This window comes from Bos taurus, chromosome 6, assembly GCF_002263795.3.
Source record: "Bos taurus isolate L1 Dominette 01449 registration number 42190680 breed Hereford chromosome 6, ARS-UCD2.0, whole genome shotgun sequence".
Taxonomy (NCBI): Eukaryota; Metazoa; Chordata; class Mammalia; order Artiodactyla; family Bovidae; genus Bos; species Bos taurus.
The window spans coordinates 67,493,202-67,520,353 of record NC_037333.1 but is presented as its reverse complement, the minus strand read 5'-3'; the positions used below and the strand labels follow the sequence as shown (position 1 = coordinate 67,520,353).

The following is a 27,152-nucleotide window of genomic DNA, read 5'->3' as shown; positions in this document are numbered from 1 at the left end:
AGTCTAAAGAAGCAAGAATTTGGGACAAACAGGGAAGATTACTTCTAAGTTCATAGGTATTCAGACTGAGAGGAATGATACTCAGGGACCTTTACCTCATCCACACCTGGACCTGATTAGACGATGAGCTCCTAGACCCTGAGCTGTCACAGTGGACTTCCGGAAAAAGTATGAGTTTATTTCGTGTGTGAGAATGGTGTGAATTATCGTGGTCAAATGGGGGCTGAAGAAAGCTCAGCATCTTCCATCCCATGTTTCTTTTTTTAAAAAACGTGACTGGGTGTGGAGTTTATGCTCCTGCCTTGAGGCAGGTTTACAAAAAATGCTTCGGGACTTCTGAGGCCAGGTCAGAAAAAAAGGCGTTTCTGAAACGCTTGCTGCAGTCACACTAGAGCACTAATGATCAAGTCAACAGCCTAATGGCCTTGAGCACAACATGCAGTGGGGAGCCCACACTCTATGCAGAGAGACACAGCAAGGTCCTGAAGCTAAGAGAAGCCTGGCCAGGCCCCAGCCCAGCTGCCTGCTGTTTCCATTCCATCCAGCACCTGACTGCAAACCTCAGAGACCCAGAGCCCATTACTCAGCTGATCCTTCCTTAAATTCTGACACAGAAAAACTGAGACAATGAATTGTTGCTGTTTTAGGCCACAAAGTTTGGGGATGATTTGGAGCAGAACTAACTGAAATACTGTTTCTGGTGGAAATGTAATACAATTAAGTATAATTTAGATGAGACCACAATTTCACTTTCCATTCACCTGAACCAGAAACAAATATTAGGTCAATAATGAAGAAAATACAGTATACCAAATTTTTATTCCCCTGGAATTCGCAAATTTTTCAAACACCGCTTTTTTCAGGGCATTGGGCTATTCACTGTATGTTGCTTTATTTGAGTCACATTCTTTGTATAATTAAATATTCAGATAGATGACTTTATTTCCTATCCCTACAAAACTCTTTCTTATGATTGTACTTAAGAAGAGGGCAACCCACTCCAGTATTCTTGCCTGGAGAATCCCATGGACAGGAGCCTGGCAGGCTACAGTCCATAGGATTGCAGAGTTGGACACGATTGAAGCAATTTAGCACACAGGCAGACTAGAAACAATAAGACCATAAAATCAATGAAGATACATGTTCCTTTATATTTTATTTACCATAAACACTAAGAGAATACAGCAAACACTGGAGAAAGGCGTTTTAATAATTTTGATGTAAAGTTTAACACTTAAAAATTATGCTTGCTCCCCCCACCCCAATTCAACATGCAGGTATCATTTATTTCCAGATGCAGTGATTGTAGAGCATTACATTCTCTTGAAAGTTTTATAACAGAGTATCCTTGGCCTGTAACTTAAAACAATTTCATAAACTATGTATAATCATGATATAATAACATCATTCAAAGAGTTCCCCAAATGACTACATTCACACAATATTAATGTTAAAGTCTTGAGTTTTTAAAACATCATTTCAATAAGTCAAACCACAAAAACCCAGGTTCTAGTTTTAAATGTGTTTATGAAGACTGCTGCTGAGCTCAAAGCATGCAGATGTTCATGACCACCTAGATGAAGCTGGATACTGAAACTCCTTCAGTAGGTCCAATGATGCAATTTTTCACTCATCCCAAGTATCTCCATATTTGTTTACCTTGACTAGGAAAAAAGCACAAATAATTGATGATTCCAAATAGTAATAAGTGAAAGGAACTGTTTTATGTTTGCTATTATTATGACTTAAATTATGTTTCTCATTTGAATAAATGTACGTAAGAGTCAAATTATAATTATAAAAAGGGGCTGGTTAGACTTTTGTGAACTAGAGGTTGGACATAAATATGGCATCAAGATCTTTACATGTGTATTTGATGTCTAAAACAACCTGATAAAGTAAATATAATCCCCATTCTAAGGAAAACAGATTAGTAACTTGCCCAAGGTACAAGCCTAAAAAAATAGGTAGCACTGAAACGTGAACACAGGTCTATTTAGGTCCAAAGCCTGGGTACCTTTACAGCTTTACCATCGAAAGCAAGCATGGTATACATTACACGATGTACAACAGTTACCAGTAAATGAAAAATAAAACAATACTGAACATTTGAATGTCGTTTTTCACAGAAACCTCAGACTTGATTAATGTAATCTCTCTCAGGAGATTAATACTAGTACAAGGAGGAAATGCTTTCCAATATTTTTGTATTTTATGTGAAGTTATATTTTGAAACATGTTCTTCTATCTTCTCTACTCTTACTTTTTAGCCTCTCTTCTACACAGCCATCATCTGTGAATTATAACTTCACAAGACCCAAGTATTCGTAACAATGTAAAGAAGCAATTATCAAAGTATAAGGGGATTCCCTTCCCCAAGTTTTTCAGTGAAGTCTTTATAAAGTCAAAATTATTTCATTATTATAGTAAGACATTGTTCTGCTTTTCCCCCTTGCTCTTCTCCCCTTATGTGTAGAAGGCAGTCTTCACGGAGCTACATGATGTGTGGGGACATCACTGCTGACAACTATCCGAAAATATGCTTAGATGTTTAAAATTTCTGCCATAATTTCTAACTAGCTAAAGGAACAACGAAATAATCCACATAAACAAAAGCTGAGAATTTTTAAATGACACTTTATGACCTTTGTACTGTTAAATTTCTATCTAGGTTCTAGAACAGAAATCACAAACTGTTTCATAACTTTTTTCTTTAAATTATATAAAGCACAAAAAAAGCTTTCTTTTTACAAAGAAAAAGTTCACATCACTGTATCACGAAACACAACTTCAAAACTGTTCACAGCCAAAAGCACCGATGTCCAAATCCAGCAAATATCACTCATCTACTGTGTTATCTTACTAGAAGGCCCAACCAAAACACAACATTCCTGACGTATCAAACGATGGCACTACGCTATGCAGGCACACAGTAGAGCAGATTACAAAAATGAGAAGAATACTACCGCCTGCCCTCATGGAGCTTACAGTCTAAACTCTCAAATTAATTAGAAGATCAGAGTACCAGTGAATCTTCACATATTACAGAGCAATAACTACTAAATACATAAGGCTTATGTTTTACGACAAACATTAACAAGTATCGCTGATTATAAATCTATTTTAAAGCTGTAAACAATATCAATAATATGACAGAGGTGGATCACTGTTATAAAATAGAATTAAATGAAACAATTACTATGGATTAGAAATAAAACTAGCTCTAAAGGAATGATCATAATAAAAAATACTAAGGATTTTTTATGTATTTTTGCATTCTCTGTGGCGTACTCTCAAGAAGGTACAAAGGACCTTTTTGTTCCTTCAATTTTTAAAGTAGTAAATAGAAAACCTTGAAACAATGATACATCCTCTATAATTCCTCAAGAAAGATATTACAAAATTTTATACTGAAACAGCTACAAAGCCCTATTCAAAATGCCCTCGTTACTGACAAATCTTTGGTGTCAGAAAATTTACTCTCAGTTATGCACAGCTGCTCCAAAAAGTCTTAAATCATAATATTAAAAATCTGTATATAATAATTACAGAGTGAAGTACTGTTAAGGGGCTTCGCTGGCAGCTCAGTGGTTAAGAATTCACCTGTTAACGTAAGAGATATGGGTTCAGTCCCCGGGTCAGGAAGATCACTGGAGGAGGAAATAGCAACCCACACCAGTATTCTTCCTGGGAGCCTGGTGGGCTACAGTACATGGGGTCGCAAAGAGTCGGACACAACTGAGCAACTATGCACAAAGTTCTGTTAAAAGTCAAACTCCCTATTTGGAAATGCCCTAAAAGCTAGTTTGTAAGCATGTAACTCTCAATTTCATAGACATACAAGACCATCATTTTATTACTCAATCAGGATTCTGTGATTCTGCCAAAAGGGGCATTATCAATCCAATCTGGTTTTATGCAATAGATACATCATTTTAAAAAATGTTATCAATTCCCAAGGTGGCTTCTCATACAATCAAATGTTTGTATAATCTCTACATTAAAAATTTAGTCTTACTGTTGTAAGCTATACTTATTTGGACTTCATTATTTTCTAACATAAACTGGCTTTTGGAACATTGTAAAAAAGGAAGAACTGATAACTATTAATAGTTACCATCTTAAAAAATGTTATTTTGGTTAATTGCTTGAGGCATTAAATCACACGTTAGTATAATGAAACTAGTGCTGCAGTTTCCAATCCTAAAGAGTAAAGTGATTCAGACTAGACTATCATACCTTCTTTTTTTGGCATTCTTTCCTGCATAGGCCTGACTGAGGGGTCAGTCTTATGTGTTAAAGTAACTTCATATGACTCTCTGTTCTTATTCCTTAATTCCTCATATGTAATATTTTTTCTTTTAGGACTTTCTTCAGTGTTGGGATCAGGTCCTAAAACAACAAACAGTTAATAAATGGTGATAAAAGGATTTTAATAAATCCAAAGCAACTAAAGTTTACAAATGCTTCTTACCTACCAAAAAATTAAAGTGAAGGATCAGATTATTACCAGTATTCCAAAGGTTCTGTATTTTCCCCAAGGTAACTATAAAACCAAAATCTACTTCCTCTTACACTTTCAAGCTTTTATTTCTAAAGTTAAAAATATATATTTTTAAACTACCCATGGCCAGAAGAAGAATGGATATAATATATACCAGCAAAATTCACTCATTAAAATGCTAGTGTTGCTCTAAACTGGGAGGTTATTCATACAGTTTATATAATTAAAGAGAAATATATTCTACTAGCGACAATTGAACAAAACTAGACATGGTGTAGATTTAGTAATAGTTCCATAGTTAAATGTTGCAGCCTATACATATACAAACAACTCCAGCAATTAGGAAAACATTTATGTTTTCTTGTATTTCAATAATACTTGAAAATAGCTATTGAAAGGTATAAAACATAGTCTTTAACCACAGGAAGCATCATTTTGATTCAGGTCGAATGGATGCAATACTGAGGCAGAAAAAAGTAGCAACTTTTACCTGGGGAACCAGCATTTATTCTCTCTCCCCCAAAGAAAGTCAAAGTATGAAAACATTTTATCAGAGTCAAATACTGATATAAAAATAAGGAAATGGTTAGGTGACAGGACTAAATATTGAATATAGTTTATAAAATATATAGTTAGCAAGCAAAGCCAGATAACATTTTTTAAAAATTAATTAATGCTAACATAACACTCAGTGAACTATTTAACTTACAAAATCTAACAAACCACTCCCAAAATAATATTTTTCAGAGGTTTTTAATGAGACATAGAAATCAGGTATATCATTTTAATAATATAACCATATGAATTAAAATAATTGTTTTAAAACAGTTTTTATAAATGGTACTATTTTGAAAGTCAATAGTAAGGTCCCAGCGAATACTCACATTTTTCAAAGCAACATAACTATTCATTGAATATATTCAACTACAATCTTTTACCATGAAGTATACTTGCACTGATACAAAGCAGAGGATTTAAATTTCTAATTAGTTCTAATATTATATACCATGGATAAAAACCAAATTTTTCTTGCTTAAAGAAAAATATTAAAACTGTATACTGCATTTAAAACCACCTTGCATTTCATTAGTAATAAGTTATTGAATTCATTTCCTTTCAGCATAAATGATATTTTTAAAATTCTAAAGGAGACAGCTTATACTAGATGAGTAGTTAGGAGCCCTAGATTCTCATTCCCACTCTGACAACATTCAATGAACATCCTTGGGCAAATCACTAAGCTTCTTCGAATCTTGGTTTTCTCAACTGTGAAATATGGAAGTTTGAACTAGATGATCTTCACTAAAATTCCTTCCAGGTCTAATACATTTTCGTATCAAAAAGAAAAACACTTCATTGTTCTGAAATTTTGCAACGAATAATGAAAACATGAATCAGACAGAAAATTAGGGACAATTTTTTTCACTTGTAAAAGCCAAATGAAAATATCTTGCATTGTGTAGGGAGCAAGACTTACAGTTAAGAGCTGGAAGGAACAGGAAAATGTAAAAAAGCACTGATTTAAATCTAACTGTAATAAACTACAGTAAGTCTCATGACAACTATGAAAGAATGCTTTCTACTCTGAGAGATTAATAACTTTCAATTCCTGGTAAGAGAAAGTTGAGGACAAACAGGACTTAAACAAAAGGGGAGGATGTTCTGGTAAGGGAGGACTGCAGGAAAGCAGAGGCCACTGTGGGCTCACACAGGGAACTAAAGCGGCGATCGTGACTTGGGGGCAGGGGGTAAGACAGCACAGCAGGATGGGTGGATGGCTACAGTGGAGGACTTAAAATACATGAAAGTTTGGTCCTTGCTGTAGTCTGTGGGCAGACACCAAAGGGCGTTTTGTCTGTTTTTACCGGCAAAGAAGTTATGTAACATGGAACGAAATTTTCTAATGCAAATGCAAGGAAAGATGCAAGACATAGCAAGGGAAGACCTGGTGCACGGCTAGAACAGACGTAGAATAGATCTGCATTTGGGAGACTGGAGAAATGGGAGACACTGTGAGACAGCTGACTTTGGAGATAAAATAATGGCTTTAACCATTCTCTCCTAGGCTGCTGACCTCTTTTCCTTTCTCACTAATCAGGTGTCTTGTGTCCAGCCACTAAGGGGGAAAAAGGTGAGAATTAAAAGACTTTTGAACTTTCCTGATGATTCAGTACAGCACGTGTTGTACACATGTTGTACAGTGCAGTCAAAAATAAGACTTAAGAATCTCTTCAGTTATTCACCCCCCACCCCCACCACTGACTCTTGCTCTGAGACAGTGCTGTCCAATACAATTTTCTATATTGATGTGAATGTTCTCTACACAGTCCAACACAGTAGCCAGTAGCACATATGGCTACTGAGCAACTGAAATGCTACCAAAGCAACTGAGGAACTGAATTTTCAATTTGTCTTAATTTTAATGAATTAACAGCCACATACAGCAAATGGCTATTTTATATCCTGACCAACCTAGAACCTTTTCTGCACCATCTGGAACCTTACTTGATCTATAATCAACACCTATCTTTCCACTCTATACCTTCCGTCCTTTTAACATATTCATACATAGAGAATAAAATCTGTTCTGTCTGAAAAGAAATGAAGGCCCGAATGTCCCTTTAACCTTGTTTGCTCCCCACAGGTACTGGCTTATTGTATTTATTTCAAAGCATGTGTTTTCAAATACTCATGAGGTCCATAATCCCTTCTCCAAACCCTTGGGAGTCAGAAATGCTTCAAAAATCAGTTTTAGATTTTAGAAAAAACATTACCATATATATCCCTCATTACTTAATGTCCATTGAAGTAGTGATGAATAAGCAAACACGACATTCCTAAAACAAAATCTAGAAAAAATATTAAGATAAAGATTATCAATATAGTTCTATCCAGCTGAAATCGGTTTGAGTTCAGGTCAGAATTTTATCACTAATTTATATTTAAAAATCTGTTCTTTTAAAAATGTTTTGGATTTTAGGTAAGGAATTACAAACTTATACTTTGTTTCCAATTCATCTTTCATGGCAAATTACACTGAAGAAAGCAAGGAAGCAAGCTAGCTAACATTTGCTGACAGTCTATTATTAATACTTTTCAGGCATTACCTCTCATTAGTTCATTTCATTCCCAAAGTTCTTTAAGAGAGGTATTATCATCTCAATTCAAGAGATCAAGGGACTGAAGGCACCACAAATTACTTGTCTAAAGACACATAGCTAGCAAATGTCAATCATGATTCATATGCAGGCCTTAATCCAAAGTTGATGTTGTTTCACTCACATCACGTGATCTTCAAAGCTAACAGTCACACAAGCTTCACAAAGCACTTTCACATGGATTTTCTCACTTGACAACAGTTCTGTAAAGCAGGTAATTTTTCTCACATTACCAAGATGCTAAGAGAGCCTTTAAGACCACAGTAATAAATGAAATCTTTTAAAGACTCTTCCAAGGACCATTTATCATTTCGTCTTTGCTATTTCACTAAACATGGTTAGCATTTTCAATTAATGGAGCATATTAATAATTTATTCTTATTTTTCTATATCTTCCAGCAGACTGAGAGAGTTTTTCAGGGCAAACAGCCAACTCTTATTCATCTTTACTTCCATATCTAGTAAGAGTACCTGATACCTACTGGACCTCAAAAAGTGTTGAATGAATGAAGAATGAATTCAAATGAACAGATGAGCAAACAAACATGCTGAGTTTAGGCTGATGGTGGAATACAGAGGTGATATCCAGCAAAAAAGGTCATCAAATAAAGTTTATACATACGTTGGACCATAAAAGCTGAAATTCATTTCAAGAGAAGTTTCTACCTTGGGCAATATGATCAGTAATACCAGTTGGAGTAGATTCATTCAAAGAAGCACTAAATGGAATTGGCTCATAATGAGGAAGCATCTCTTTTTCTAAGTTGTCTGCTGCTGGGGATGTTCCAAAAGATGAATGACCACTCACATTTGAGTCATATTTTGACCTCTGAGAATAGTGCCTATAAGATAAAATCATATTGTATAAACAGGGTTACTGTCTATGCCTTATTTAAAGAAGTGTGTTAAGATACAAAAACTTAAGTCATTTTCTAAAGGAATCATATAATGTTAGTATAGTTATTTAAAACACTAAAATAAAGTCTGTTTCTGCCACAAAAACATGTTCTGATCCACTTATATAACTAAAAAATTGTCACTCTTAACATAGAGAAGAGAAAATATATACCCAATTTTCTATTATTAGGCTTCAGAGATCCTTTTAATGTGTTTGAAGTTCTTGGAAAGAAAAAGTACCTCAGATCAGAAAATATGTCCATTTCTCACATTAACTGGGAAGTTACTTCCACAGGGAGTAGTCCGTATCAACACCATTTTGCTGAAGCAAATATAAATAAGAGTAGTTCTAATGGGGTTTCTGTTGCTTGCCATTTGTGACAGGACAATTTATCTACCAAATCTACTTAATTACCTTATTATTTATCTACCTCTCAAGACAGATTCACTTATCTATACTTATACAGTTTTAAACAACAGAAGAATTAAAAAGTTGAAATCTGTCAAGAGATGAGACTGATAATATTTGACAATTAAAAAAAATAAGAGTATAGTAACCAAACGAGTTTGCCAAATTAAAATCTCTCATTCTCGGACATGAACTCCCAATAGGATGCAACTCTTTATTTTAAACTAAACAAGTCTTGTTTTACTTTTAAAAATAAAATTAGCTTTAGCTTGCCGCAAAATGGAAAGTTTCCAATGGTCCTTCAGTAAGGCAATGTTTCATGCACTCAACTACATCAGTATCTAGTTACAGGGTTTTTTTTAGCTAAAATGAAAGCCTTTATAAAGATCTGAACGGCCTACCCAGTTGGTGAAGATCGTCGTGCCTGTCCTGATCGTAAAGCTTCTCCCAGAGGGGAATTCTCAAGATTCTTGAACTTCTCCTGGCAAGTTTTCACATAAGAAAGCTTTCCAGCAAAGTATCCCATGATGCAAGCAACTTATTTGTAAAAATAAACAAAAAGTGTAATTCAATGTGCCTCTTTAGACAAAAATCTTTTCTAAAAGAACACTTCAAAAAAATGTAGTTCTAAATATGTCTCTAGTGTGGAAAAACAGATTTCCTGAAATACTGGTAAAAGTACAACATTGAGTTGCATTCAGAGTTCACAGAAAGATTCAGTGGATATAATTCACTTTCACAAAATCAAGTAAGTTAAAAATTATGTGAAACAAATCCCTTAAAATGATAAATTATGAAGTGCTACCTAAGCATGGCTACTGTTCTATCTTTCCAATACAGAAGACAGAATACCCTGGAAAGATTCATAAAAAGCTTCAGACACTCTCTTTTAGGGCAATTTACTATTTTTTTATTACCCATATCATAAAATGTAAAGAAACTACACTTATAAATGCTGTTATGTTTATTTACTAATTGCAAATTACGGTTTTTAAAAAAATTACACTTAATTTTAAATATTCTTTGATTAACCAGAATAGCTGAACTTTCTTTCCTCATAGACCAAGATAACTTATTTTCAAATATTACCTTTTTACAAAATAATTTACAACTAATGGTTTTAGACATTATAAAAACAGGGAAAAATGCCTCTTTCAACTAACTCATGGTTTTTAATGCTAACAATAAAATGCCCAAGTAGTTCATTTAAAACTTAAACACAATGATTTATCAAAACAAATAACCAAATAACTGTTATTAGTAAGATAGATCATTTGTAAAAGCTTTTTATTTTACTTAGGCAAAAAACTAAGAGAATTAGTATTGTTCATACTTACATATAAGTTTAGGAATGGAACCATATTTGGGATGACTTGAAAGGATTCCTAAAGATAAAACAGTAAATATTTCTGAGCAACACTGTTACATTTACATAATTAAGATGTTTTTTATTTTTTATTGCAAGGAAAGAAGTTTATGCTAAGAGTACAAGAATGGTACAGAAATCATGGTCAAAAATACAAAGAAAATAATTCTGCTAGTCACATACTTCTGCTCGTCTTTTATAATGTGAGACAAAAATAGCTGTAAGTTTAGCAGTGCAGTATAAAGCAAGATATATCTATTTCTTAGTGGCTTTGAGCAACTCACAAAGACATAAGGAAAAATTAGTACAGACTACCTTTATATATTACCTGGCGGCATTAGCTCTTTCCAGAATACCAAAGCAGCCTGAAGCTATTCAAAAGGGAATTCAACATCAAGAGAAATATGAAGAAATCAAAAGATTCTAATCTATTAGAATGGATGAATTCAGCAAGACCACTTGATACAAGGTCAATATACAAAAATACACACACACAAAAAATACACATCTCTATGAATCAGGAACAAACAAGAGAACCAACAATTTAAAAAGGATACTATACAGCACCAAAACCCATCAAAGACCCAAACACAAATCTAATAAAAAATTAGAAAGATTCTGAAAACTAAAAAATTCACTGAGGGAAATGAAAGCTAAGTAAATGGAGAAACACACCACGTTCATGAATTCAAAGATTAAATAAAGATGGTAATCTTCATAACATCTATAAATTCAACGCAATCCCAATTAAAAGCAAATAAAGTTTTTTCCCCAAACTAAAAAGCTTATTCTAATATTCATGTGGGAACACAAAGGGTCAAGAAAAACCAAGGCAATATTGAAGAATACCACAATGGAGAACCAGCTATCACCAGATATCAGTATCTATGATAAAGCTATACTAATTAAGATAATGTGTTATAAGTACAAAAACACATAAATTGATCAAATTCAGAAAAATCCAGAAACAGACCCACACATACAGTCACTTGATTTGTAACAGAGGCAACAACACTGCATTGCAGTGAACAAAGACTAGCTTTCAAAATATAGTCCTGGGCCAACCACGAATCTGTACGGGGGAAACATGTACCTTGATCCTACCTCATCTAATGTTCAAAAGTAATTCGAGATGACCTGAAAATAAAAGTATGAAAGACAAAACAGGGAATTCCCTAGCATCCCAGTGGTTAAGGCTTTGGGCTTTCACTGGCAAGGGCCTGAGTTCAAACCCTGGTCAGTGAACTAAGAAGTGTGACAAAATAAATACATACACTAAAGTTTACAGAAAAAGCACAAGAGATTCTTCATGTCCTTATACCAGATAAATATCCTGAAGAGACTACACAAAGCCCTTCTTATAAGAGATCTGATAAATACACACGAGATCAACTTCATTAACCATGCTGCTGCTGCTAATGGTCGCTTCAGTCGTGTCCAACTCTGTGCGACCCCAGAGACGGCAGCCCACCAGGCTCTCCCGTTCCTGGGATTCTCCAGGCAAAAACAGTGGAGTGGGTTGCCATTTCCTTCTCCAATGCATGAAAGTGAAAAGTGAAAGTGAAGTTGCTCAGTCGTGTCTGACTCTTCGCAACCCCCTGGACTGCAGCCCACCAGGCTCCTCCGTCCATGGGATTTTCCAGGCAAGAGTACTGAGTGGGGTGCCACTGCCTTCTCCCATTAACCATGAGGGAGATGCAAATTAAAACTACAATGCAATCACTATAGTGTTCACTAACAACGGCTAAAATTCAAAAGACACAAAAGTAGCATGTGTTGGTGATAATGACACAAACAGAAATCAATGAACTGGTAGTAGGAGTATAAATTGGTCTGAACAGTTTGGAAAGTTTAGAAAGTATCTACTAAAATTGTACCTGGACATAATCTATGACCAAGCAAAACGTCTACATAGAGACATGGAGTTCATGGCAGAACCATTTGTAATGTCAAAACTGGAAACTACACAATCATCAATGTACAAAAGGATGGGCAGACTGCTATGATATATTCACATAGCAAAAACTATATGCAATGAGTGTATATAACTTACAACTACATGCAACAATGTGAATGAATCTAGTGACATGCTGGTAAACAAGCTCCCCAAATAAAAGGCTCTGATTTGTAATGTTAGTTGATTTCTGTGGTGTAAATACTTGCACTATGACCAATTTCAAGCTACCAATGCTTTAAAAACTGGTTTGCCAAGTTTCTAAAATTTGTAACAATTAGCCCTCTGGAGCTGGTACAAGCCAGTTTGGGCATACTACTGGATGAATCTCACAACGTTGAAAGAAGGTACATAAAAGATTGTATCATGTATATGTAATTTTGCCATTTAATTTTATACAAAATGAACTGAGATGATGAGAAAAGGGAGGACTATATCAATATCTACATTTACACAAAACATTGTTTCTTTATTCTGTCAGCAAATACCTATAGACCACTTATAATATACAGGCACTACATTCTAGGAAATAGGAATATAACAGTAAAGAGACACTCTCTTTAACCTCACAGAGCTTTAGTACAGAGCAAATGAAGACAAACAGAATATAGTGTAATGGTTGCTATTCATTCACTCAAATACGGACACAGATTGGAGACAACTGCAGGCTCAGTTCCAGACCACTGTAATAAAGCAAATCATACAAATTTACTGGTTTCTCACTGCATATTAAAATTCATGTTTACACTGTATTGTAGTCTATTAAATGTGCAATAGTATTATGTCTAAAAAACAATGTACATACCTTAATAAAAAAAAAATACTTTGTGCTTAAAAATGCTAACCATCTGAGCCTTCAGCAAGCTATAATCTTTGTAACAGCAACATCAAAGGGCAATGATTACAGATCGCCATGACAATGATCACATGATAATGAAAAAGTTTAAATTACTGGAAGAATTACCAAAATATGACACAGAGACACAGAAGTGAACAGCTACTTTCAGAAAAGTGATATTGATAAGACTTGCTCTATGCAGCTTGTCACAAATTTTCAATTTGTAAAAAAACAAAAGTATCTGTAAAGCACAATAAAATGAATTATTCTTGTATTTTAGTGTCTACTGCATGCACTATGCCCCGTCAACTGCCAAAAAAAGTCCATATTTTAACGGGAAGTAGCAAGAATGGAGACAAATACAATTACTGAGACTAATGCAATATTCTTACCAACAAATGGTACATGAATTACAATGGGAGTGCAGATGAAAGTAGACAGCTTACAGAAATACTTAAGAGCTAGACTACAGAATGGACATTTGTTGGACAAAGCAGGTAAGGAATAGAAGTGAAAAATGTCTGTATCCTGGCTAGAGAGGGATGCCATTCAGACTCGGAGGGAATGGAGGAATTAATTTATGGAGAAGTGAATTCAGTTTGGGACTGAACTTGAGTTCAATTTGAGGAGACTGTAGAAGGGCCATTCATGTGGAGATGTGCAGAACGTGGTTTTAGAGCCGATTACCTAGGCTCGAGATAATTATGAGGATTTAGAGCAATAAATGGCCACTAAACTTCCCATCATTGCTGGATAGTACATGAACTAAAAATTCAAAGGCAAAGTAAAACTCTTAAGAACACAATGAAGGAAAAAACCCACACTAAGAATGTAAGCATTAAGAGGCTGTGGGTTTTTGTCTTCAATGCTACATACCCAGAACATATAGTGCATATCAGACATTCAAAAAACATGAAGAAATAGAGAAGTTGCCTGCAACAGGAGAAAAACCAGAAGAATGTGTTATAATTGAAGCCAAGAGAAGAGAACATTTTAAGGACTGATTAAAGTTATGTAATGGTCGTGAAGAAAACCTGTCTATCAAATTCAAGCTACAAAAAGGTTGCACTGGTACGTTTTAGTACGTATCAGATTGTATGTATAATCTATGACATATACTGCAATAGGTCAAAAGAAAAAGTGAAGTGCTCATTCATGAAGTCTGGCTTCAAATTCAAGACAACTAGGAACAGCTGTAAAAGGATAAAAAAGATTTTTTCTTTTTTATGTTCTGAAGTTAGAAATGATCTGAGTATATTTAAATATTTTGATTTAAAAGAATGACTAGAGCAGGAGCAGCTAAGACTACGCAGACTATGACAAACTGGATTAAAAATCATACACGTGGATAAAATCATACACAAAATGTTAGGCATTTTGATTAAATGCAAAATGCTTTGCTGGATTCAAATTCCTTTTCTAAAGTCTCTCTCAATATTTTTTTTTGACATTGACTTTTTCATTAGAATACCTCACCCTCCAAAAACAAGACCCCAATACAATTTCAACAATAATAAAAGCCCTCAATTCTGGGAGATAATTATATGGATGACATATCACTCAATATTCTTTTCTGTATTTTTTACTCAAAGTATCAAAATCCCAACAGCAAAACACTGACAAAGGTATAAAGGTGACGTGACACGCTCAATAGAAAATGTTATTCTACAAATTAGGTAAGTCATTTTCAGCAATTCATCCTTTTTAAAAAGTAGATTACTAAATCCCACCGAAAAGCTCCAAGCCCAGTCACTATGAAAAACTATAGAGAAAGATGTTGTATAGAGAAAGATGTTGAGGATGGTTGTTGCTCATGGTATGACTTCTGCAAACAAAATCAGAGGCATAAATCACCATTAATTTCAAGTCAAATAATCACCAAACGGTAACCAGAAGTCCAAGATGATTTTGGCTGCAAAAATAATCTGTCATTTCAGTACTAGGTCCTAAGGTTTTCAGTGGTAATTATATAAGAACCACCCTATGAAGATGTGTGTTCAACTACAAAAAGGGAATTTCTGTATGTGGTTTGGTTGTATGTATGAGTAGCTACAAGGCATTCCCAAACAGGCAAAAACCTAGCAATGGTGTCACTTTATTGTTGAAAACATAAGGTCTAAGTGAGTAGGTGCAATCTGATCCTCCCAAACTTTACCACTTGTGTCTTACCTTCAAGCTGTCCAAAGTCTCCTACTCTACGTAAGCCCCAAAGTTCCAAAAGTTTGCTTTCTTATAATCTTTTCAAATTACCATTTCTCTTGGTTCTACCTTAGCTATACATTTTCATTCTTCCCTGCACGATTTTGTCACTCTAGCCTTGTCAGTCCCCTGACTGCCCCCGCAACTGTCATAGTTATCATTCTGATAACCAGGTCCCTCCTTCCTAAGATACTCTTACATCTCCTTTAATCTAAATCCTACCCATCTTCAAAACCTTCATTACAGTAGCCCTACAAAGATCTTTCTTCTTTGAAAACCTATAGCTCTTCGAGTCTCTACCACAAAACTTAGAAGCTTATTTAATATTTAATTATAGTCTCTATTTGTTTCAACGTTGTATTCACAAAGTTGTATTCACGACTTTGTATTCACTTTGTTTCCCTTACATGAACCACCAGCTGTTATTAATTTTTCTTTTCTGTAATCCACCCCACCCCATGTCTAGCTCTAATCATTAAATGACTGACAGAACTCACATAAAATGGGTAGTATAATAATAGACACTATAATTTCTCCATTGCTCAGTTTTTCCTTAAAATTAATGAGACTAAAATGTCTGTTTCACATTATAGAAACAACCCTAGTCTATAAAACAACTCTGAAAGACAAGTAAGATTATATGTATCTTGATTCATTTGCTTTTTAAAAATTCCTGTCTAGTGAGGTTCTTTGGAAATTCTTGAAATAAAAACAAAATTTTACCTCAAAAACTCCTCCCATTTCCCCCCAAAACTACTTTTCTCAACTAGTTACATCAATACTACTAAGTATTTCATACTGCTAATATGAAAAAGCCATATGTTCCTATCATAGTAACATTTTAGAAGGAGCTTGTTGACTATCATTTTCTGGAATAGCTTCTAATTCCAAGAAGACAGATCACAAAATAAATGTAATGAATATTTCTACTGTTTACACAACTAAATTTAAAGATGTAGAGACTGATACATTTAATACCTAACCTAAATGCAACTATTCTTTCCAAGTAGCATATTTTACTACATAATTCAAATTTTTCATTTATTTTGCTAAATGCTAAAGCTGAAACGCCAATACTTTGGCCACCTCATGCGAAGAGTTGACTCACTGGAAAAGACCCTGATGCTGGGGTGGACTGGGGGTAGGAGAAGGGGACGACAGAGGATGAGATGGCTGGATGGCATCACGGACTCGATGGACATGAGTTTGAGTGAACTCCGGGAGTTGGTGATGGACAGGGAGGCCTGGCGTGCTGCGATTCATGGAGTTGCAAAGAGTCAGACACAACTGAGCGACTGAACTGAACTGAACAGAATATCTATGTATTTTCTTTTTGCTCTGGTTATTAAGAGATTGCCAACTTCACCATTTAAACCAACAGAATTTGGACAACGAAGAACCTCCACTCCCTCATTATAAGACAAAGCTGGTTTAGGAAGCTAGGTAGAGAATTCAGTCTTTTAACCAATACATAAGATTCAGCTGGAGCCTTAACTCAGACTCTTGATTCAGCAGGCCTGGGATGGGGCCCATGAATATGCATTTCTAACAAGCTACTAGGTGATGAGTTATGTGGATGGTCTACCTAAGCCAGGTTTATTTCTCTACCTTCCTATAAACCACCACTGGCTTTTAATTACTTTCTTGTTCTTAGAGTGTTAATACACTACAGTGCAGGATGACATCAAATTCTCAAATTTGACATTTGAATCTGGATTCATGGAGATAGATCTCTTCTGATGTAGAAAATTTTAATGATAATTTTTAATATGATACATTACCATATGTCCCTTATCTAAAGATGAGAAAAACAAAACATAAAAACATGATACCCAATGTGCTAAACAAATTCAAAGTTTAAAATATTTACCTTTACTAATCAATCCTTGAGTAATCAACATACTTGTTGCAGCCAAAGGTACAGCTATAGGGGGAAAAAGAATTTGTTAACATCAATAAAAGGAAAGGATTTTGTCTGAGTTCATTAGGATAAATAGATGTATATCAGTAAAACCAGCTAGAAGTACATTGCAATTAAGATCTTCAAGAGAGATTTCTCCACTTTTAAAAGCTGTGCTATATATACTCAGGGAAACATAAAAAGCATTTTAAATTTAAGAAAATACAACAGATTATTAAACAACATAATTTCAGAACCACCCAGATTTAGGCTCTAAAAAAGCCATTCACTGATATCATCAACTAAAACAACACAGTAATAGTGATCAAAAGTTACCTCTGAAGTTGAACGGGGGAAAAAATTACTGATGAGGTAGGCAACACATATATTACAAACTGCAAAATTCTATGTACCATGTTAAGTGCTTTCAGCACATTATCTCATTTAATTTTTACCACATCTTTATAAGCTAGATATTACTATTACCCTTTTAAAGATAAGGAAACTGAAGCTTAGAGACATTAAGTAATTTGTTCAAGATCATACAGCCACGTCAATGGCAGATTCCAGATTCCAATGAATTCTGATACCAGATATCAAGTTTTTAAGTTCTGTATTACAGAGTGAACCAATACACAAGACACATTATTTGCCCCAAATCATATGGTGATTGGTACAATTAGAAAGCATATATTTTAAACACCAATGCTTTCTCTTAAACCAGGGAATTCTATAAAACTAAATGAAAATATGACTGACGTACATATGCATATTAATCCCGAGTGAAAAATCCAAAACTCTCATAATCTCAGAGGCTCATAATTTATGAAGCCAGTCTTCTATACCCAAACTGCCCAAAAGAATTTCGATGTTAAGTCTATATCTCTTCTCCAGTTGGCAGTGTGCAGGAAAGATTTAACACGGCAGCCTGGAGACTGCTTTCCTTACAAAGGCCTGCTTTCAAGATTGGTCCTTCCCTTATATCTAGGAGGTTGACAGGTAAACCGATATAAAACTTTACCTGGATGATAAGTGGCTCACTATGCCCAAACTACTTGCACAAATATTGTTCATATCAAACACCTCCTTTCCTTTGGGGAGTCTGGAATTTTTGTTACCTGCTAGGCTGAAGGAGCCTATGTGACCAGATCCTAATAAAAACTGTGGGTGCTAAGTCTCTGATGTGTTACTACAACATGCAACTGCAGAAATTTAGTACATTCAGTGTGTGACTACTTGGAGAGGACTCTTAGAAGCTTTGTCTCTGAATTTCACCCACTCCTTGACCTTTGCTGATTTTCCTTTGTATCCCTTCTGCTGTAAACTATTTTACATTGAAATAGCTACACATGGCTGCCGCACTGGAGACTGAAGTTCCTGACTAGGGGCTGGGTAATGGTCTGTAAAGAGTCACGTGGTAAATACTTGAGGTATTGTCTGCCACACAGTCTTTGCCCCAACTATGAATTTTAAAGCAAAAGCACTGAGATAATATATAAACAAATGAACACACCATGTCCTAATAAAACTTCATGAATGCAAAAATAGGAATTCCAGGTAAATTTCATGTGTAATGAAAAATTCTTTTGCTTTTTTCAACTATTCAAAAATGTGAAAGTCACCCTTAGCTCACAGCCATACAAAAACAGATTTGGCCCTTGGGTTACAGCCTGCTCAACTATGGTCTAGAATATATATGGGCAACTTAAGAACCAAAGTCATTAAGCATTTGAATTATTAAAATATTCATGATTAAAACCCATAATGCTGGAACAGGGCATTAGCTTTGCCATCAGACACAATCTGCAGAAACTCTAAGGCTTAAATCCTTGCTCTATTACTTACTAATGGATTTTACCTCTGCTGGAAAAATGATCTAACATTGGTTGGTTAGAATGCCTTCATATATTATTTAAGGTTTTTCAAAGGATACTCCTTTAAAATTACAGCATCAGTACAATTTGCAATCACTTTTCTCCTTCAGCTTGGTTCAAGAATTGCAACTTGAAGCACTGAAGAATCATTAAGGATAAAAGGCAATGAGTTAGTTGGCCATCTCTGCAGAGGACAATTTCCCCATTTTGCTTTCTTCTTAGGCCAAGATGGCATAATGTAAAGAGCAACAGTCTGGTTAATGAGATTCTAGTACTAGTTCTGCCATTCACCACTGTATCTTTCCATAAATCTCCTAACTTCTTTCCATACAATAAAGGGTAACCGAGTAGAACTAAGGTCTCTTCCCAACTCATGCATTGTTACAGAAAATGAGAATGGAAAATTAAGAGACTTCATAGATTATTCAGTCTTCATTCTAGTCAGAGTAAAGAAGTCATTTGCTCAAAGCAACCCAGATGGTTTGTGGTAGAATTTAGATCAAAATTCAAGTCTTCTAACTCCCAGGTCAGTGGTCTTTTCCCACTGCACTACTTGACTCCCACTCCAGAGTCTACCAAATGTTTCTTTAGGCAAATCAGTAAAACTGCTGACCAAATGCTATTTTATATTATGACCATGATCTCAATCATATTCAACACAAGAACCCCTAAAATTCCTTTAACTCTTTTCTTACACTAGCAAAATACTTCTCTAAACTCATAATCATTTTCAATTGAAACTTTTCATTTATCACAACAGCACTGACAGCCATTCAATAAAACAGCTTAACACAAATAAGTTAAACTGAATTAATCTCCTTAACAATCCCATGAGATAGGTTATTATTATCCCCACTTAAGAGAAGGAAACTGAGGCATATAGAGATCAGGAACTTCTCCAAAATCTCACAGCTAATATACGTTGGAGCTGTAACTTGAATCCAGACAGTCAGGTCTCAGAGTCTATGCTCTCTCTTACATAAATCATATACTGTTTTATTCGAAAACCAATTCAGATGCATGAAACATCATTCACAAAACCTATAAAAGATGCATGAAACAAGTATGAATTCATACACTATCTCAATTGCAGAGATTGAGAACTGCTGTAACATATAATACACATTAAACTAACCCTAGCATGTAGATTGTTACATTACCTGTATGTTTGTGCAGATGTAACCAATTGTACACCTTCTTATCCTTCTAACCCATTCTGCACACTGCTAACTAATGTTCCTTTAAAGAAAATAACGTATCATCCCCTTGGCCCAAGAACTCACAGACATGTGCTAAGTTGCTTCAATCACGTCTGACTCTTTGCAATCCTATGGACTGTAGCCCGCCAGGCTCCTCTGTCCATGGGATTCTGCAGGCAAGAATACTGGAGTGGGGTCTCCATGTCCTCCTCCAGGGGATCTTCCCAGATATTGAACCTGCATCTCTTATGTTTCCTGCATTGGCAGGCAGGTTCTTTATCACTAGCACCTCCTGGGAAGCCCCCAAGAACATATAATAGGTAATAAATCAAACCTTTAACTTCTTGGTATTATATTTATTTTCCACCCCCAACAAAAGACCTCTGCTCCAATCCCTTCAGACTCAAGGCTCCAGTAGAGATTAAGTGATTAGAGAACCTGCCTTTGTTCATTTAAATGCTCCCCCACCATTCTTCATTTACCTGAACTTCTATTGGTTGTTAAGTCTCATTTAATAAAGCCTTTTATAGCTAAATAAATTCCAACTAATTTATCTTTTTAATCCTATTGCTGTTATGCACTTAACCTTTCTCAAGGTGTCTCATGAGTTAGTTTTGTCTCAGGTACATCATAAAACTACTTCAAGACAAAGACTGTCTCCTAAAACATATTCCAAGCACCGTACCTTACATACTATATGCACAAATACTAGGCTGACTGATGAAAATGTACATCCTTTTTAATTACTTGTCACCCCCTCCTTTTTCAAAATCCCACCTTGTTTTTTTTTTTTTGCTAGAATTACCTCATCTGAAAGGACTGCAGTGACCTCTTGAAGAAACGACATGGTTCTATTGAAAGGAAAATTATGTTCTGTGTTGCTTTCACCATTCTCTGTACTTAAAAAATAAAATCTTCATGTATAAGATCTCTAGTCAGAAATTAAGAGCTGTAGTGTAATTATACTTCACATCAATAAAACAGAAACTAACCAATTTTTATCCTATAGTGGTTAAAAGTTTAAGGGGTAGAATCATGAACTATTTTCAGAGACATGGCTTCAAGTCCAGACACCACCGCTTACCAGCTGCAGAACAACAGATAGTATCTTTAACAGCTCTAAACCTCAATTTCTTCATCTGTAAAGTGAGGGTAATAGTTATTAACCTTATTAGGTCATTTTTATATAACCCATGTACACTCAGTAAATGCTGTAACTATTGTCAACAAAAATACTTTACAATCTTGCAAAAAATTATTACTTTAAAATGCATACAATTCTGATCATTTCATGATATATGCAAAGGCCAAATGACTATGGAGTACACTTGAAACTAACATCATACATCAACTATAATTCAATTTTAAATGCTTAATAGAATGTATACAACTTTATTTCTTTAACCAACCTCTTTTAGCAATAACCATACCAAAGTCAAAAAGCTGCCCATTCTTTCTATGTGAAATCATCATAATTTCAGATATTAAAGATCAAATTTTGTTGATTAGAAAATTTAACTTACATCTGAACCAGAAGCTTTCATCATTGCACTCTGCAAAGACTCTTCTTTCTTCCTCCGTTGGAATGTAATCAGCCCCTATGTCTTTTTACCAAGGAAAATTAGTAAAATGTTAAAACATCCACGAAGAAAAACTAAGTCTGAAAAATTACCTTAGTCTAAACATTAACAAAACATAATTTTTTAAAAAATAAAGTAATGGAATAAGTGGATTGTAAACTTTTAACGAACTTTGACTTCAAATATAAAATTAGTGCCAATATTCTACCAGTTATGTAGTCAAGATTGGCTACAAAATGGGCTGGGTCTAGCGCAAAATTAAAATTTGGGACCCTTTGTTCAAATTACTAAGCATTTAAGGGTGCCAAGAGTAGACCATTAATGGGTCCATGTGCAACCACAAAGGTCACACAGCCATGAAGCCAGCCCAGTGGCTACGTTATTCAAGACAAAGAAAATTTCTCTACATAAAAAATGCTTTTAATTACAAATAATTTAACTGATAGTTACGGGGAATTGGTCTTGGAACTTCTGTATTTGGCTCTCGAAAATCAGCCCTCCCATTCATCTTTCCTGCATCAAAAACATTCATGAAAAGCATTAGAAATGACTGCAACGGGCCAAAATAAATCAAGATATAACGTAGTAAAATTACTACACTGCAACCAGTCAACAAATATTTACAGAACACAACTACATCTAGAGTACTTGAAAAGTTGCCTAAAAAAGTCACAAACCTATTACCTATTTTAGAACGATTCACTAGGTCCTGTAATTGAAGAAGAATAGATGCTTTGCAATTATTTATCAGCTGGTTATATCAAGATACAAAAGGTTATCGGTTTTTTAAAAAGACTTATTTTTCCTTCTGAGGCTGCTTTATTTCACATTATACTGTGTTAAGATCCTCTCCGAAACATATGCCCAACGATTAAGATAATTCACCAAAATAGAGAAGGAAATTCCAAGTCATTTCTGGGCTTACATTTTTAAAAAATGAAATAATCACCAGGAAACATACAATCTCTTCTACAAAGCAGTACTTCCAAAAAAAAAAAAAACTGAAATAACAAGGACGTCATTTTGTTCTCCCTGTGGTGCGAAGCTAACAGAACATTCGATTGTATCCTCTTTTCTCCCACCCTAAAATGGAGACCTAGAAAAATAAACGAGATACACAAAATGCATAGCATTTCAAGAACGTACACTTTATTATTATTTTTAACCTATGTCTCCGGATTTACGAGATCAACAGATTTAGACAGCTACGTATTTTGCACAATGTTCACATATCGTCTTTATTCTCATCTTAAAGACAATTTAAATGAAAACGGGAAATTTCACACGCGATGAGGATAGTAATTGGGACCCTTCCATAATTCACTTATTCAGTAAGTTGTCACTGAGGGCCTTCTATTAATTCATGCCAACCTCTTGACTAGAGAAAAAGAATAAATAAATCAATGCATGGATGGATAGAGGTTCCTTAATAAACTACGTATATCATCGAACAACCGTAAAAGAAAAAACTGAAATCCTCTTCTCACAACCGCATCCTACCTAGAAAGAGACTGTCAGGCTTGACAAAACCATTTTAATCTCTTGCTCCCAAAGAATAAAACCACCACCGTCGATTCCTGCACCCCATCCCCCACGCATTGCGTCTCCCACCTCCAACACCTACACACATCCGTCACCACCAATTTCTCCCATGCACACCCCCAGACACGCTCCCTCACCAGCCCTGGTCACCGGCACCCAGGAGCCCGAGGCCCAAAGAGCGATCGGCCCACCCTCGCAGGCGGGAAAAATGGCGGCAGGCGCAGGGGAGCAGCCGGCCGCACAGAGATGGTGAGTGGGTAGGTGGGGGGGCGGAACGGGGCTTTCTGCGTCATTTCACCCACCTCCCGACGACGGCGGCGGGCGGTGGCGCGGCGAGCCCGGTCGACCAGGGACAGAAGGCCCGGAGGGGAGTCAAGTGTGGTGGAGGGGGGAGGGGAAGGTGGGAGGCGCGCGGGACTGCAGCGGGGTTGGGGGTGGGGAGCGGTCAACGACACGACCGCCAAGAAGTCACCCAGATACAGACTCAAAATGACCGCGACCCGGAAGCAGTGGTGACCTACGGAAGGAAATGACGTCAAGTCCTCCCTGCGGAGTCTGAAAGCGAGCAGCCTCAGAATGGACGCGAACTCCTGCGTCTGTCTGCGTTGTCCTCCTTGGCTTGTTCCTGCAGCGTTCCCCTCCACCGCCGGCCGCGGCGCTCACGGGCTGCACTGCGGCTGCGCGTTCGACCACTGCGGACCGGAGCCCCGCCCACCTCCTCCCTGCAGCGCGCGGGAGGAGGCAAAGGTTTAGGCTAATGTGACGCACCTCTGTAATCCTCCAGTGACTGGCCAGCAGGAACGTTCTGGAAGCCCTTTTTATCCTCTGTTTAGAGTTGGCTATTTAGCTTTCTCTGCTTTTAGGCTTTACATAGTGCACTTCTTCCTTTGGGCCTCTAGGCTTAGTAGTAGCAAATAATTATTAAACATGTGCACTTGGTAATTTTGAGCCTTCTGACTAGTTCTAGAAACCTCAGGCAAGGTACCTTCCAGGTCTCTCTGAACCTCAGGTTTTTCTCTACTGAAAAATGGAAATACGACCTACCTCATAGGGTTGTTGGGTTTAAAACGACACACTTAAACGAGGCATAAGCCGTCCAAGTTCTCTAGTAATGGAAGTTTGAGGGCGGGGCTCATGACTTCTCAACCACCATTCATTTCTTCACTATACAAATATTTGTAGAGAGCCAGCTACTGAAAGTTATTGGTGATTAGGTGAGGAAGCAACAGAACTGGACATGGAACAACAGACTGGTTCCAAATAGGAAAAGGAGGATGTCAAGGCTGTATATTGTCACCCTGCTTATTTAACTTATATGCAGAGTACATCATGAGAAATGCTGGGCTGGATGATGCACAAGCTGGAATCAAGATTGCCGGGAGAAATATCAATAACCTCAGATATGCAGATGACACCACCCTTATGGCAGAAAATGAAGAGGAACTAAAAAGCCTCTTGATGAAAGTGAAAGAGGAGAGTGAAAAAGTTGGCTTAAAGCTCAACATTCAGAAAACGAAGATCATGGCATCTGGTCCCATCACTTCATGGGAAATAGATGGAGATACAGTGGAAACAGTGTCAGACTTTATCTTTTTGGGCTCAAAAATCACTGCAGATGGTGACTGCAGCCATGAAATTAAAAGACGCTTACTCCTTGGAAGGAAAGTTATGACCAAACTAGATAGCATATTCAAAAGCAGAGACAGTACTTTACCAACAAAGGTCAGTCTAGTCAAGGCTATGGTTTTTCCAGTGGTCATGTATGGATGTGAGAGTTGGACTGTGAAGAAAGCTGAGCGCCAAGGAATTGATGCTTTTGAACTGTAGTGTTGGGGAAGACTCTTGAGAGTCCCTTGGACTGCAAGGAGATCCAGCCAGTCCATTCTGAAGGAGATCAGTCCTGGGTGTTCATTGGAAGGACTGATACTAAATCTGAAACTCCAATACTTTGGCCACCTCATGTGAAGAGTTGACTCATTGGAAAAGACTGATGCTGGGAGGGATTAGGGGCAGGAGGAGAAGGGGACGACAGAGGATGAGATGGCTGGATGGCATCACCGACTCGATGGACATGAGTTTGAGTGAACTCTGGGAGTTGGTGATGGACAAGGAGGCCTGGCATGCTGCGTGCGATTCATGAGGTCGCAAAGAGTTGAACATGACTGAGCGACTGAAGCAGTGAACAGTCAAGCCCTCTTTTGTTTAACTCCTAAAAACCTCTCAGATCACTTTTATTTCTTACTGAGCCCAACTGTGGCTATCCTCATTCCGTCTTTTTTTCACTGCCTTCATTTTCTTCTCCCACAGACATATTTGGGAGACAGTCTGTGGTGATCCTCTAAAATTCAATCCTGTGGTTCATTCCTTAGAGCCTTTCATATCTCCTATCATGCACAGAATATCGAGCCCTTTCATGGCTTGGCCTCTGCCCTCTTGAGCCTCACTTTTTTCTATTTTCGTGTTCACTGTAGGAAATTCCTTTGCACTCACAGTTCCCTGTATGCTTTGCCCCTGACATAGTCATCCTTCCTGCCTTGTCAACACTATTGATAGTTCAAAATCCTGCTTTTACATTACCTCCTTTGCAAAGACTTCCCTGAAATACACCCTGAGGATTAATAACTCCTTCCTACCTTTGTGCAAAATTCTGTCACTATAATGTTGTTCTGCCACTGTTGTGATCTTTCTGCTCATTTCTCTCTCTATTGCAGAGCTTCTCTCAGACTGACAACTTGGCTTATAAATCATAATACTCCTAAATATATCCTTAAGGTCATCAATATTAATAATTAATATTCATTTTGCTCCTAGAACATGGTAGTCTGGTTCTGGGTTTGGGGCCTTTGCAATCATCATTCCTTCTACAACCACTGTTACTTTTTCAATAACATTGTTCCTCCAGATCACATGACTTCTCGTTTGTGGTTGCACCTGATGTCATCATATCAAAGAAACCTTCCCTGATCACACAATTAAAATAGCTCCCCAGTCACTCTCCATATTACTCCATTTAATATTTTCATGCCATTCATCATGACCTAAACAATTATTTGTCTGTTCTCTCCCCCCTGCCACCCCCTCTCTCCAGCACCTCACTAAAATGAAAGATCCATAACAGTAGGAGCCTATCTGGCATCAAAAATGATTAGCACATAGTGTGAAATCAATAAGTGTTACTTAAGTGAATTTGAGTACATTTTTATAAAAGAAGAAACAAAAATAGGAAAATTAGAAGACACACTGAGTGAGCTTAACACTAAAAGGTAATCTGCTCTTTGCTTTCTGAATAAGTTGTAAGAGTACAGAACATAATTTTACCATATTCTTTATATTACTGAGCCAGGCCTAACACTTGGCACATGATAGACATTGATGAGTGTATTTTCTGTTGCTCACATATCTCTCAGCAATCAAGTTAACTGAAAACTTGGATTTCTATTGAAGAAACGGTATGGTACTCTTTCTGTGGGAAAAAATAAGATTCTAAACATTCAAGGTAAATTGGCATTTTCTCTTCTGGAATTTAGAGGTTAATGAGTCCATTGGTAATGCAACAATTAAAGAATTTAAACATAGATTGGGTTGGCGCCAAAGGCTTACTGAAAGTTTATCCACCTTTTTACTTGTCTCTCTCTCTTTTTTAAAATTATTGAAACATAGTTGATTTACAATACTATGCCAGTTTCAGTGTACAGCAGAGTAACTAATTATATGTATGATTTTTTTCAGATT

At 36.4% G+C, this 27,152-nt stretch overlaps 1 protein-coding gene across 8 annotated transcripts; it reads right to left on the bottom strand.

The window, feature by feature from the left end:
• Nucleotides 1–1,131: 1,131 nt before the first annotated feature.
• Nucleotides 1,132–24,070, bottom strand: OCIAD1 (OCIA domain containing 1). Of its 8 annotated transcripts, none has more exons than XM_010806132.4 (10): nt 23,558–23,800; nt 22,804–22,974; nt 22,329–22,391; nt 21,822–21,902; nt 17,196–17,249; nt 10,306–10,353; nt 9,370–9,505; nt 8,329–8,504; nt 4,240–4,392; nt 1,132–1,664 (listed from the first exon to the last, which is right to left on the bottom strand). In XM_010806132.4, exons 3-10 carry the CDS (start codon nt 22,384–22,386, stop codon nt 1,627–1,629), a joined length of 744 nt encoding a protein of 247 aa, XP_010804434.1. In that variant the 5' UTR covers nt 22,387–22,391; nt 22,804–22,974; nt 23,558–23,800; the 3' UTR covers nt 1,132–1,626.
• Nucleotides 24,071–27,152: the final 3,082 nt, after the last annotated feature.